At 35.2% G+C, this 10,858-nt stretch overlaps 1 protein-coding gene across 1 annotated transcript in view; it reads left to right on the forward strand.

The window, feature by feature from the left end:
• Nucleotides 1-10,858, forward strand: part of LOC106872831 (dnaJ homolog subfamily C member 3) — a 31,704-nt gene that overhangs the window by 9,576 nt on the left and 11,270 nt on the right. The window contains exons 2-5 of the mRNA XM_014919957.2: nt 5,155-5,256; nt 7,345-7,469; nt 8,753-8,827; nt 10,401-10,544. Coding sequence (XP_014775443.1) covers nt 5,155-5,256; nt 7,345-7,469; nt 8,753-8,827; nt 10,401-10,544 — 446 coding nt within the window. The remainder of the gene's footprint in view (nt 1-5,154; nt 5,257-7,344; nt 7,470-8,752; nt 8,828-10,400; nt 10,545-10,858) is intronic.

The following is a 10,858-nucleotide window of genomic DNA, read 5'->3' on the forward strand; positions in this document are numbered from 1 at the left end:
TATGTGTATATATATGTATGTATGTGTGTATATATATATGTGTGTATATGTATGTGTATATATGTATTATATATGTATTTGTATGTATATATGTATGTATATATGTATATGTATGTATATATATATATATATGTATGTATATATATGTTTATGTATGTATATGTGTATATATATATATATGTTTGTATGTGTGTGTATATGTATATATGTGTGTGTATATGTAAATATATGTATGTGTGTGTATGTATATGTGTGTGTATATATATATATATGTATGTATATGTATGTGTATATATGTGTGTGTATATGTATGTATATATATATAGCCCCACAGCATCATGTGTACAACCATCTCCCACCCCACCTAGTTAAGGGGACATTTTCTTTTTCCTTCTCCTAGCACTCAGTACATGCTATAAAGTGGTTGGTGTTAGGAAGAACATCCACCTAGAGAAACCATACTGAAGCTGACATTGGAGCTTGATGCAGACCCTGTCAAACTGTCCAACCTATACCAGCATGGAAAGCAGATGGTTAAATGATGCTGTGTGATACACACACACACATGCACACTCCATTCTTTTCTTTTCTTGCTCTTTTTGTTTTATTAAAATGCATTCATTAACAGGCTGTCCTCCCTCTCACTTATGCAATGGCTACATCACACACACAGACACAAAAAAAAAATAATAAAGAATGAAACAAAGATGTAAATACTATCTGAGATCATCTGCAACTTTTTGAACTAGGAATGCAGCCTTCGACTTCTTTGACATATGTTTATTTTTGAACTAATTTCATGTTGTTAAAATATAATAATATGAGTCAGTTCAGTTGATTGGATGAGGATGTAGACCTCTCACAAAATTCATGTTGAGAAATTACAATGCAAAGTAAACTGCTCACCATTTTGTCTGTAAAATGGAAATGCAGCCTTCTCACCAAATTCATGTACGGTTGAGATGCAACCTCTCATAAAATGGCACACTGACTGAATGCAATCTGTTTCAGACCATGAGAATGATAAAAGGCAAAGGAAGAGGTACTGTTGCCTGCTTGAGCTTCAACTCTTGATGGAGTTGCAAGGGGTACCATTATGACATGCTGTATGCCAGTGTTCTCCATGCGCTACAGCTTGTCCATTTGTTGGTGTTGTCCGTCTATTCCTGTCTACCTCTTCTTTTTCCTCTGCAGTTTCCTAAAGAATTCGTTCTGCAAAGCCACTATACCTCGTTACACGTCTAGACCTCCTCAATTTTCTGTACTTCAACATTCTGAGTAAGTCTTCATGAGAGCCAATAATTACTGGATGATTTAGTTTCAGAGATTTGCTTGTTTGTGATGTGGTTCCAGGCTGATATGCTTAAAATGTTGCAGTAGCGTCTTATTTTCAATACCTGTATTTTTGTCTGTATCTCTGCAGTAAGGGTCAGTGTCTTGCATGCAAACAGGATGATAGAGAACACCAATGCATGCAGAAGTCTGAACTATTTTTTTGATGGTGATGTTTTTATCTCTCCATACTGGCTTCAGTTTGTTTAGTGCAGTCATTGTACAGATCTTGGAAGTGTCCTAGTTTTGACCCTTAATTATTAGAGATCTTCCCTTAGATATTCAAGCTGTTGTGCTATCCCTAATCTCTGTTCCTGAACAAAATTGCATGTTGGGATGACACTGTTAGCATTTATCGTGAGTTTACTTTAGCATTGATTTCCATTTCAAACTCGATGAAGGTGACTAAACTGACTGATTGATCCTTCTTTCCTGCTGATCCATCAATATCATCTGCAAATTTTAGGTTTTTTGATCTGTCTCACTCAAATACTGACCTTGCCCATTTGGTCTTCAAGAGTATTACTCAAAATCTTTTCAAAAAAGGTACTGAAGACAGTGAGAGGAAAGGAGGCAACTCTGATGTCCTTCTGTTTCTAGTATAAAAGCAGCCCTAATGTGTCTTGTGTGTGTACTATACATGATGCCTTGTTGTAAAGCTGTTGGATGGTGTGAGTCAACTTATGTTCCATGTCGAATTTCTTCATAATGGCCCATAATACATCATGCAAAAAAAACAAGGTATAATTCTCTTTAGTGCTGAAGGTGAATAAAATAGCTTTGTTCAGTAAGAGTGAGTCAAGCAAATTGATGTACCTTCAGGACATTAGATTCAACACTTCTCACAACAGATGCACTTATTTCACTCTCAGATTGATTACCTGTTGCTAGAACAACCCATCACCAGTTTCTTTGGATTTCAGAGTTTACTGTTATTGAATAGGAATTTTCCCAGTTTGGAGTCATAGTTAACTAGAGTAGTAAACATGATTTCGATAATTTGGTAATAGAAGCAGCCTTTTACTGTTCTTTTACTACTTAGGATTGCTTTTGTTGAAAATGGAGGTTTTATTTTATAGAGACCAGTGAAAGATAGCTTTATGATGTTTGGATATGCAGTGGTGAGAATGGTCTGTTAGGTCAGACCATGGAAAGTTAGTAATTGTACATAAGCCCTTCACTCCCTGTGGAGCATAATTCATTGACAACGTCTCAGCACTTTTCTCAATTTTGGGCTGTCTTTTCTGCTTCTTTTTAGTTGGATCCCTGCTTTTTCAGCTCAGCTCTACTTTTTGGTTTTTGCTGCACCATGCCAAATGTTTCTCTTGTTCTCACAGTTCTTGTTAGTTTTGATATTGTCATCAATACTTCTGTAACTTTACTTTTTCTAGGTAGGAATGTTGGCTCTATGCAAACCCTTTTTTTACCTCTGGTAAGAGGCAGTCCATATCAGTCTGGCCTTTATCCTTTGACATGCCCATCATGGTAGGCTCCCATCAAAAGCTTGTGTTCTGCTGACATGGCTCTAAGGACCATTGAGGCACACAAACCACCTCACTTCTACAAGGACTGGACCGTGCTGTGGTTAATAATGGTAGCTGAGGGTTTAATCTTGTTGGTATGCATGTGATTGACTTTAACAAAAATAATGAGATTTATTTATTTCCCTGTGAGAAGGCTAGTCAGAGTGGAGGAAAAAAGACAAAAATTATTTTCAAATTACAGGTTGCAGTTGGCTCATTGTTAATATTGTTATGTTCAAGTCAACATAATTGACATGATACCTTTACATTCATTCTGAGTTCAAATTCCTCTGAAATCAACTTTGTCTTTCATCTGTCTAGGATCAATAAAATAAAGTAACAGTCAAGTACTGTGCTTGATGTCTAAACTCTACTTCCCTTTGCTATTATTATTATTCCACTGAGGATGACTTTGCCTTTCATCCTTTTGGGGTTTGATAAAATGAGTACCAGTTGCACACTGGGGTCGATGTAATCAACTTATACTCCTTCCTGAAATTGCTGACCTTGTACCAAAATTTGAAATCATTATTTATTAATACTTTCGGGGTCGATAAATGAAGTACCAATGAAACACTATGGTGGGGGGGGGGTGTAATCATCTTAATCCCCTTCCCCAAGCTGCCCTTGTGGCAAAAACTTGAAATCATTATCATTATTATTATTGTTATTATTATTACCTCCACCTTAGTAAAGGCAGAGGTATTGTTTTCAGTCGTGTTTGTTTGTTTGTTTGTTCAGGGACAAGATATCTCAATAACCACTGGATAGATTTGGATGAAACTTTCAGGGGTATTTGGCCTCGTGACTGGCATGAACCGATTAGATTTTGGGATTGATCTGGTACTGGACAAGGATTCTGGATTACTTTTCTGTATTTTTTATTTAATTTTTGAGAGCAGTCGGGTTCATTTTTAGTATTCTTGTTTATGAGAGCAGTCGAGTTTATTTCAGATATTCTCTAAGTGCTCTTGTTGTTGTTATTATTATTATTATTATACTACGTGACTGCACATTTCCGTTTTAATGGTATGTGTAGCAATGTTATTGGTGGTGACTGTTGACTGTAATGGAAGTGGATAGATTGATGGTTGCCTCTGAATGTGACATCTGTCACTTTCATATGTGACCATCAGGCTAGCTGCATTCATTGTTGAATTACAGTCACCACCAACAGCATTGCTACACGTGCCATTACAACAGAAATGCGTAAAGTCACGTGGTAGTCTCCTAACAGACTTAACTATTGTGAAATGATAGTCACCACATTCTCACCACCACCACCATTACCAGCCTCAATTGTGTCATTATTAAATTATTTGCTTATTTATTTCTACCATCATATTATAACAGTATGTGTGTGTGAGTGAATGAGTGAAAGAGAGAGAGAGAGACAAATCAATAGTATACTGAAAGAGATCAATAGATAGTGAGAAACAGAGACAGAAATAGCAGACTACACAGATATACATTGTATTTGTCTCATGCCTTTCACTGATCACTGGTCTTTATAGCCTTTTTATTCTGTCTGTATGTCTCCTCTCTCTCTCTCTCTCTCCTTAAATGCCATCTGCGCTTTTCAGACATTCTCTGTCAATGACTAAATCATTACACTTATTCTCTCACTATCTCTTTATCACTCCTTCTCTTTCTTTTCCTTCCCACTTTTCTGCCTACTTCATTTTTCTTTTTACAGGCTTTCTCTCCTTACCATTGCTTTCTCATACCTCTCACTGTCTCACTCTCCCTTCCTCTTTCTTGACCACACTACCCTCATTCTCTCCTCCCACCCTAATTCCAAGATCTTTCCCTATTTCTCACTTGTCTCTATTAACCTTCCTCTTATCTTGCTGTCCCTTCTTGCTTTCTTCACCTTGTTTAATTAATCCTCACCCACCTCTTTCTCATGCCCTCCCATCTCATTACATTCACTCCCTTTTTTTTTACATCCCTCACTTGATCACCTCTCTCCCCTTATCCTACACCCCTTCCTTTTGTTTCTGATTTCTCTTTTTCTCTCCAATTCTCAAGTTATTACCTACTCCTTCCCACACTCATATCCCTGCCCTTCTCTCTCTTATATACTCTTCACCTGGTTTCCTCCTTCTTACCTTCTCCACTTCAATCAGAAACTAGAAATGGCCTGAAGGAAAGGCCCAGAAACAGCTTATATTCCTCTATACACTCTTCAGTTTTGACTCTGTTAATCCGTTTCCTAGAAACATGGTTCTAATTGCCCATTTCATGACATATTTGCTGTCTGCTATTGTTTCACATTTTCCGTTTTTTATCTTTACAGGTGCTGTAGGTGACAATGTGGAAGAACATCTAGAAATGGGTAAAACCCTTCTGGCACAGGGGAAACTAACTGATGCCTTATCACACTATCATGCTGCAGTAGGTATGTATTTGTGAGTGTGTGTGTGTGTGGAGGTGCATAGCTTAGTGGTTAGGGTGTTGGACTCATGATTGCAAACTTGTGGTTTCGATACCTATGAGTTGGTATAACTTAAGAAGGTAACTTTACCCTCTATATATATATATATATATATATATATATATATATATATAATACACACACACTCACATGTATATAGTTATTAAACTTTTTACAAGAAGAGAAGTGACAGTAACTTTGAAGTCACTGTAGCTCTTCTTGTAAAAGTTTGATAAACATGTATGCTTCTAAAAAGTATTGACTAGTTGAGTAATTTTACAGTTTAATGTTGAATTGAAACTAACATCAATATACGTGTGTATATCATCATCGTCATTTAACATTAATTTCCATGCTGGCATTGGTTGGATGGTTTGACAGGAGCTGGCCAACTGGAGAGCTGTCCAGGCTCCAGTTGTCTCTTTTGGCATGGTTTCTATGGTTGGATGCCCTTGCTAATGCCAACTGCTATACAGTGTGTACTGGGTGCTTTTTTTATGTGCCACCAGCATGAGTGCATTTTACATGGAATGTCAGAAATGGAGACTCAGTTTGAGCAATCCAATTTCTAAATGTGGTGCTTTCTCCAGTAGGGAAAGCCCAGGCCATGTTCCATTCATCCATTTCTGATGATTGCTGGATTTGCCTCTCCATTTGTCATGAAACCTTTTGGTAATTTGGCTATCATGATACTTATAATAGTGTGTGTGTGTGTGTGTGTGCGTTTACGCATGAAAAGGAAAATGTACTTCATACATAAAATAAAATATTTCTATATTCAGAAGCTGAAGCTTCTTGGATCATCACTTTGCATTTCACATTACCAGTTATTCAGATAATTGATGAAGGGAAGCAGCTTGATATTATACAAATGAAAAATATTTGTAAACACATCATAATATGATTATTCAATGAGATTGATCAGCTGCCAAAAATACCATTAGAAAATGTAGCCTACATATATCTATTCAGTTGTCATATGTAGAAATGTGATCTAATCATTTATTAGCTAGCAAAAGCAAAATATTTTCGTGTCTTCTGTTAAAACACAAAGACAAGGAAAGCAACTAATGCTAATGTAGTTTAAGTTTTGATAAAAAACTGTAGGTTTTTTTCCTCTTTCTTGCAGATCTATTTTTTTAAAGAATAAGTTATTTTGCTAATTGATAGCTGGAATTTCTGCAGAATTCTATTTTATGCATGCCATATAATTCCTCATAACTTTTCTGTTTTTTTTTGAATTTTCAGAAAATTTTCGCAAATGTGTATTCTACACATGAGAATTTACATGACTTATGAAAAAAAATTTTTTTTTTAAATTTTTCAAAATTTATTTAAAAAAAAAAATTTGGGTTAATTTTTTGTATTTCGGGATGGTCATTTTATTTATTATTATTTTTTTTTTGCCAAATAAACACATGCACTATATATATATATATATATATATATATATATATATATCTTTTTTTTCTTCACTTGTTTATTACTGTTATTTTGTTATTTTAACATCTGTCTATTGTCTGGAAATCTTTTTGTATTTTTCTTTTTAAATTAGTTTAAAGTACGGGCAGTCTGAATTTTTGGCTTAAATCCCAGCAAAAGACCATTAAATGTGTTTATGGAGAGAAAGATATCGACAAACATCAATATATTAAACTGACAAACAAACAAGAAGGGTATGAGGTGGTCATGAGATGTGTTAAAAATAACAGCTAAATGGCCCTTAAATCATGCACCCAGATTTTTTTTGGTTTTTGTATAATCATATGAATTCCTGTGTGTAGAACACAAATTTGCAAAATTTTTCTGAAAATTCTGAAAAAATAAAAAAGTTACGAGGGATTATATGGCATGCCAGCTCGCCGTTGTTTGTTGCTTTCTTTTTAGGAGGATTTTAATTTTTAACAATTATTTTCCCAAAGTAGCATGGAAATATGGATGCAATAAAAGTAGACCTTTTCACTGATGTTAGAAAGAAAAAGAAAAAAGGGAAAAAGGTTTTATTCTATAGCTTTTTACCACTAAATATTATATATTTTTTTCTGTCTTCAGAGGGTGACCCATCCAACTATTTAACTTATTACAAAAGAGCTACAGTGTTCTTAGCATTGGGTAAATCTCGGTCTGCTCAACCAGACTTGGATAGAGTTTTGGAACTGAAACCAAATTTTAATGCTGTAAGTTGTTTATTTTAACATTTGGCTTGCATAATTCACTTATTGTGTTCTTGATATTTTGTCTGATGTTGTCAATATACATGGCATGGTAGGAGATGGAATAAACAATGATAATAATTCTTTCTACTATAGGCACAGAGGCTGAAATTTGGTGGGATGGGGCTAGTCAATTACATCGACTCTAGAACTTGACTGGCACTTAATTTAATGACCTCGAAAGAATGAAAAGCAAAGTTGACCTTTGCAGAATTTGAACTCAGAGCATAAAGTTGAAAGAAATGCTACTAAGCATCTTGTCCTGTGTGGTAATTCTGCCAGCTTAATGATAATAATAATAATAATAATGGTTTCAAATTTTGCCACAAGAGCAGCTATTTTGGCAGAGGGGTTAAGTCGATCACATCGACCCCAGTACTCAGCTAGTACTCATTTTATCGACCCCAAAACGATGAAAGGCAAAGTTGACCCTGGTGGAATTTGAACTCAGAATGTAGTGATGGGTGAAATATCACTAAGCATTTCGTCTAATGTGCTCACAATTCTGCCAGCTCGCCACCCTATTAATAATAATAGTAATAGTAGTAGTAATAATAATAATAATAATAATAATAATAATAATAATAATAATAATAATAATAATAATAATAATAATAATAATGATGGTGATGATGATGATGATTTCAAATTTTGGCACAAGACCAGCAGTTTTTGAGGGGAGAGGGAAGTTGATTACATTGACTCCAGTGCTTGACTGGTGCTTATTTTATCTACTCTGAAAGGATGAAAGGCAAAGTCAATCTCGGTGGAATTTGAACTCAGAGTGTAAAGATGAATGAAATCTTGCTCAGCATTTGTCCGGCATGCTTAATGATTCTTCCAACTTGCTGCCTTAACAAAAATAATAACAAGATGAATAATGGTTTCAATATTTGCCAGAAGCCCAGCAATTTTAAGGGAAGCCGGTTAGTCGATTACAGACCAGTTCTTGACTGATACTTTTTATTTTTAATGACCCTGAAAAAATAAAAGGTAAAATTGACTTTGGTTGGATTTAAACTCAGGACATAAGAAATAAGAGCAATAAGAAATGCCACTGAGCATTCTGTCCAACATGCTAAGGTCTTTACACTCATGTATTTTGTACAGCAGCAAGAGAAGTTTATTTCTTATATCTGTATTGTTTTCATTACATATTTTACATTATATATATTTTGTTTACTTCATCTTTTCTTTTACTAATTCCCTTTCAAATTCTTTTCACTATTGCTTTCCTCCCCTTGTAGGCTCGTATGCAGCGAGGTAATGTCCTACTAAAACAGGGACAGTTAGATGAAGCAAAGGCTGACTATACGACTGTGGTAAGTATTACATTCTTTATTTGTGTGTTTATTTGTAATAAACTACCAACAGTAGTTAATTATAGTGAGATCTGCTGACACACACTTCATGTACCAATCTTTGACAATGCCTCTAATGTTTCATGTCAGATTTATAGCTTGTAGAAAGTTGGTTGAACTATTAGATGTGATTCACAGATTCAGTATTCCAAAAGCGTCATGTTTTTACCTGATTGAACACCACATTATACACTCTAAAATGCAATGATTTCTCATTCAAGATGACTTATGGCAATCTTGGCCTTTAGCAGTTTTCTTCCTTGAGTGTTCCTATATGGTTGTTGTTTAGTTCCAGATCAACTTTGATTCAACAGACTTCTTATCAAAAGCATTCCATTACATCTTTTATTTAGATACATTTGGACTACGTTAGCTGATGTATCCTTCCCTTCTTCAGATAGTTGGCTGTGATTTTTAGAGAGATTTTGCTGCTATTTCTAGCTGGTCAAGTGAGCTTGTAGAGGTTTTCCTGGTAATGAATGCACTAGAGTTGGTAAATGTGGGCTTGGTTGGTGCAACAGAGTTATTGTTCCTTTGCACTTACTATTGATGTACCTTCCAGTACAGTGTTTAGAATTAAAGAGGCTACATTTTAAAAATAATGTTCTAGTAGTGTTCTGCTGTGATGTAGATGTGTCTGGATGTCTGAAGATGATGGAACACGTATTTTCTGGCAAGGGCTGTGAGCTTGTTGCAGCAACAAGCTGGCTCCTCATATATCCAGGAAGTCTTTCATTATGAGTATTTTGATTTCATTGTGGAGGTGACCTGTGTGCAGCTTGTGATGTAATATGCACCAATTTGTACCCTGGATAAGTTGTAGTTGATATTTTAATACAGATTAACTCAGATTTACCAAAAGTATGACCAAAAGCATTCTAGCAATGAACATCCAGTATTTTTTCAGTTACTGGGCGATTTTATCCAATGTGCCCTTGTTTTGTTTTAAGATAATATTCTAGGCCTGAGATTTGTGGGAGATTTGGGTGCAGGGTAAGTTATCATGTGGAGTTCCTTACTTTGGCTCATGTTTGGGTATGTGTTGTGAATTGTAGTGTGTGTCAGTGTGGGTATGTTGTGTTGTGCAGTGTAGTTTTTGTTTGTGTGAGTTATAGTGTGTTGGTATGGGTATATGGTGTTGTCAGGTGTAGCAAGTCAGTCTAAGTATATTGTTTTGGGAGTAGAGTGTGGATGTAGGCATATTTGGCAGGCAATGTGCTGGAGTCAAGAGACACATGAGAGATGGAGTATGAGTGTTGGTATTGTGTGGAAGTGTGTTTATATTACATAGTGTTGTTTGAACTTCTTTGTTCCCACTCTCTTCATCTGAATGTTGAAGGTAATTAATGATGTTGTTTGATTAAAATCACCCTTGATATAAAACTGACTTTAGGTGTTTTAGTGGACACCAGTTTGTAGCTTCATTTTGTAGATCCCTGTGTTGTCTGTAGACCCCAATTTAGAAAAGTATGGGATCCACAGGCTTTCCTGTGTATGTCTTTAATTCCTTTTTTTTTATGTGTGTTTTGTATAGTTGAAATTTGACCCCAATCACAGTCAAGCCCAGAAACAATTATACTTGATTGATCCCCTAAAAGCAGAGATATCTGAAGCAAAAGCCAGATACAAGAGCGGTGACCATCAGGCAGCCATAGATCACTTAACAAAAGCCATTGAGGTTAGTGATTTTATTTTTTTACATCTTGGTTGTTGTCCTTATTAAATCGTGTGTTTTCAGTTTCATGTTTTTGTTTTATTTTATACACGATATTTGAATTTATTATTTTGTGTGTTTGTGTTTTATATACATACATATATATATATATATATATATATATACATACACACACACACACACATATATATATTGTCAGTAATTCATAGATCTGAAAAGAAGCTTAGTCTAAAACATTTGAGCAGTAATATATTTTTAGGAAATTGATTCTTAAGATCACTCTCTGACTGGTCATTGGTCATGACAATCAGCTTCCT

Source organism: Octopus bimaculoides, chromosome 7 (assembly GCF_001194135.2).
Source record: "Octopus bimaculoides isolate UCB-OBI-ISO-001 chromosome 7, ASM119413v2, whole genome shotgun sequence".
Classification (NCBI taxonomy): Eukaryota; Metazoa; Mollusca; class Cephalopoda; order Octopoda; family Octopodidae; genus Octopus; species Octopus bimaculoides.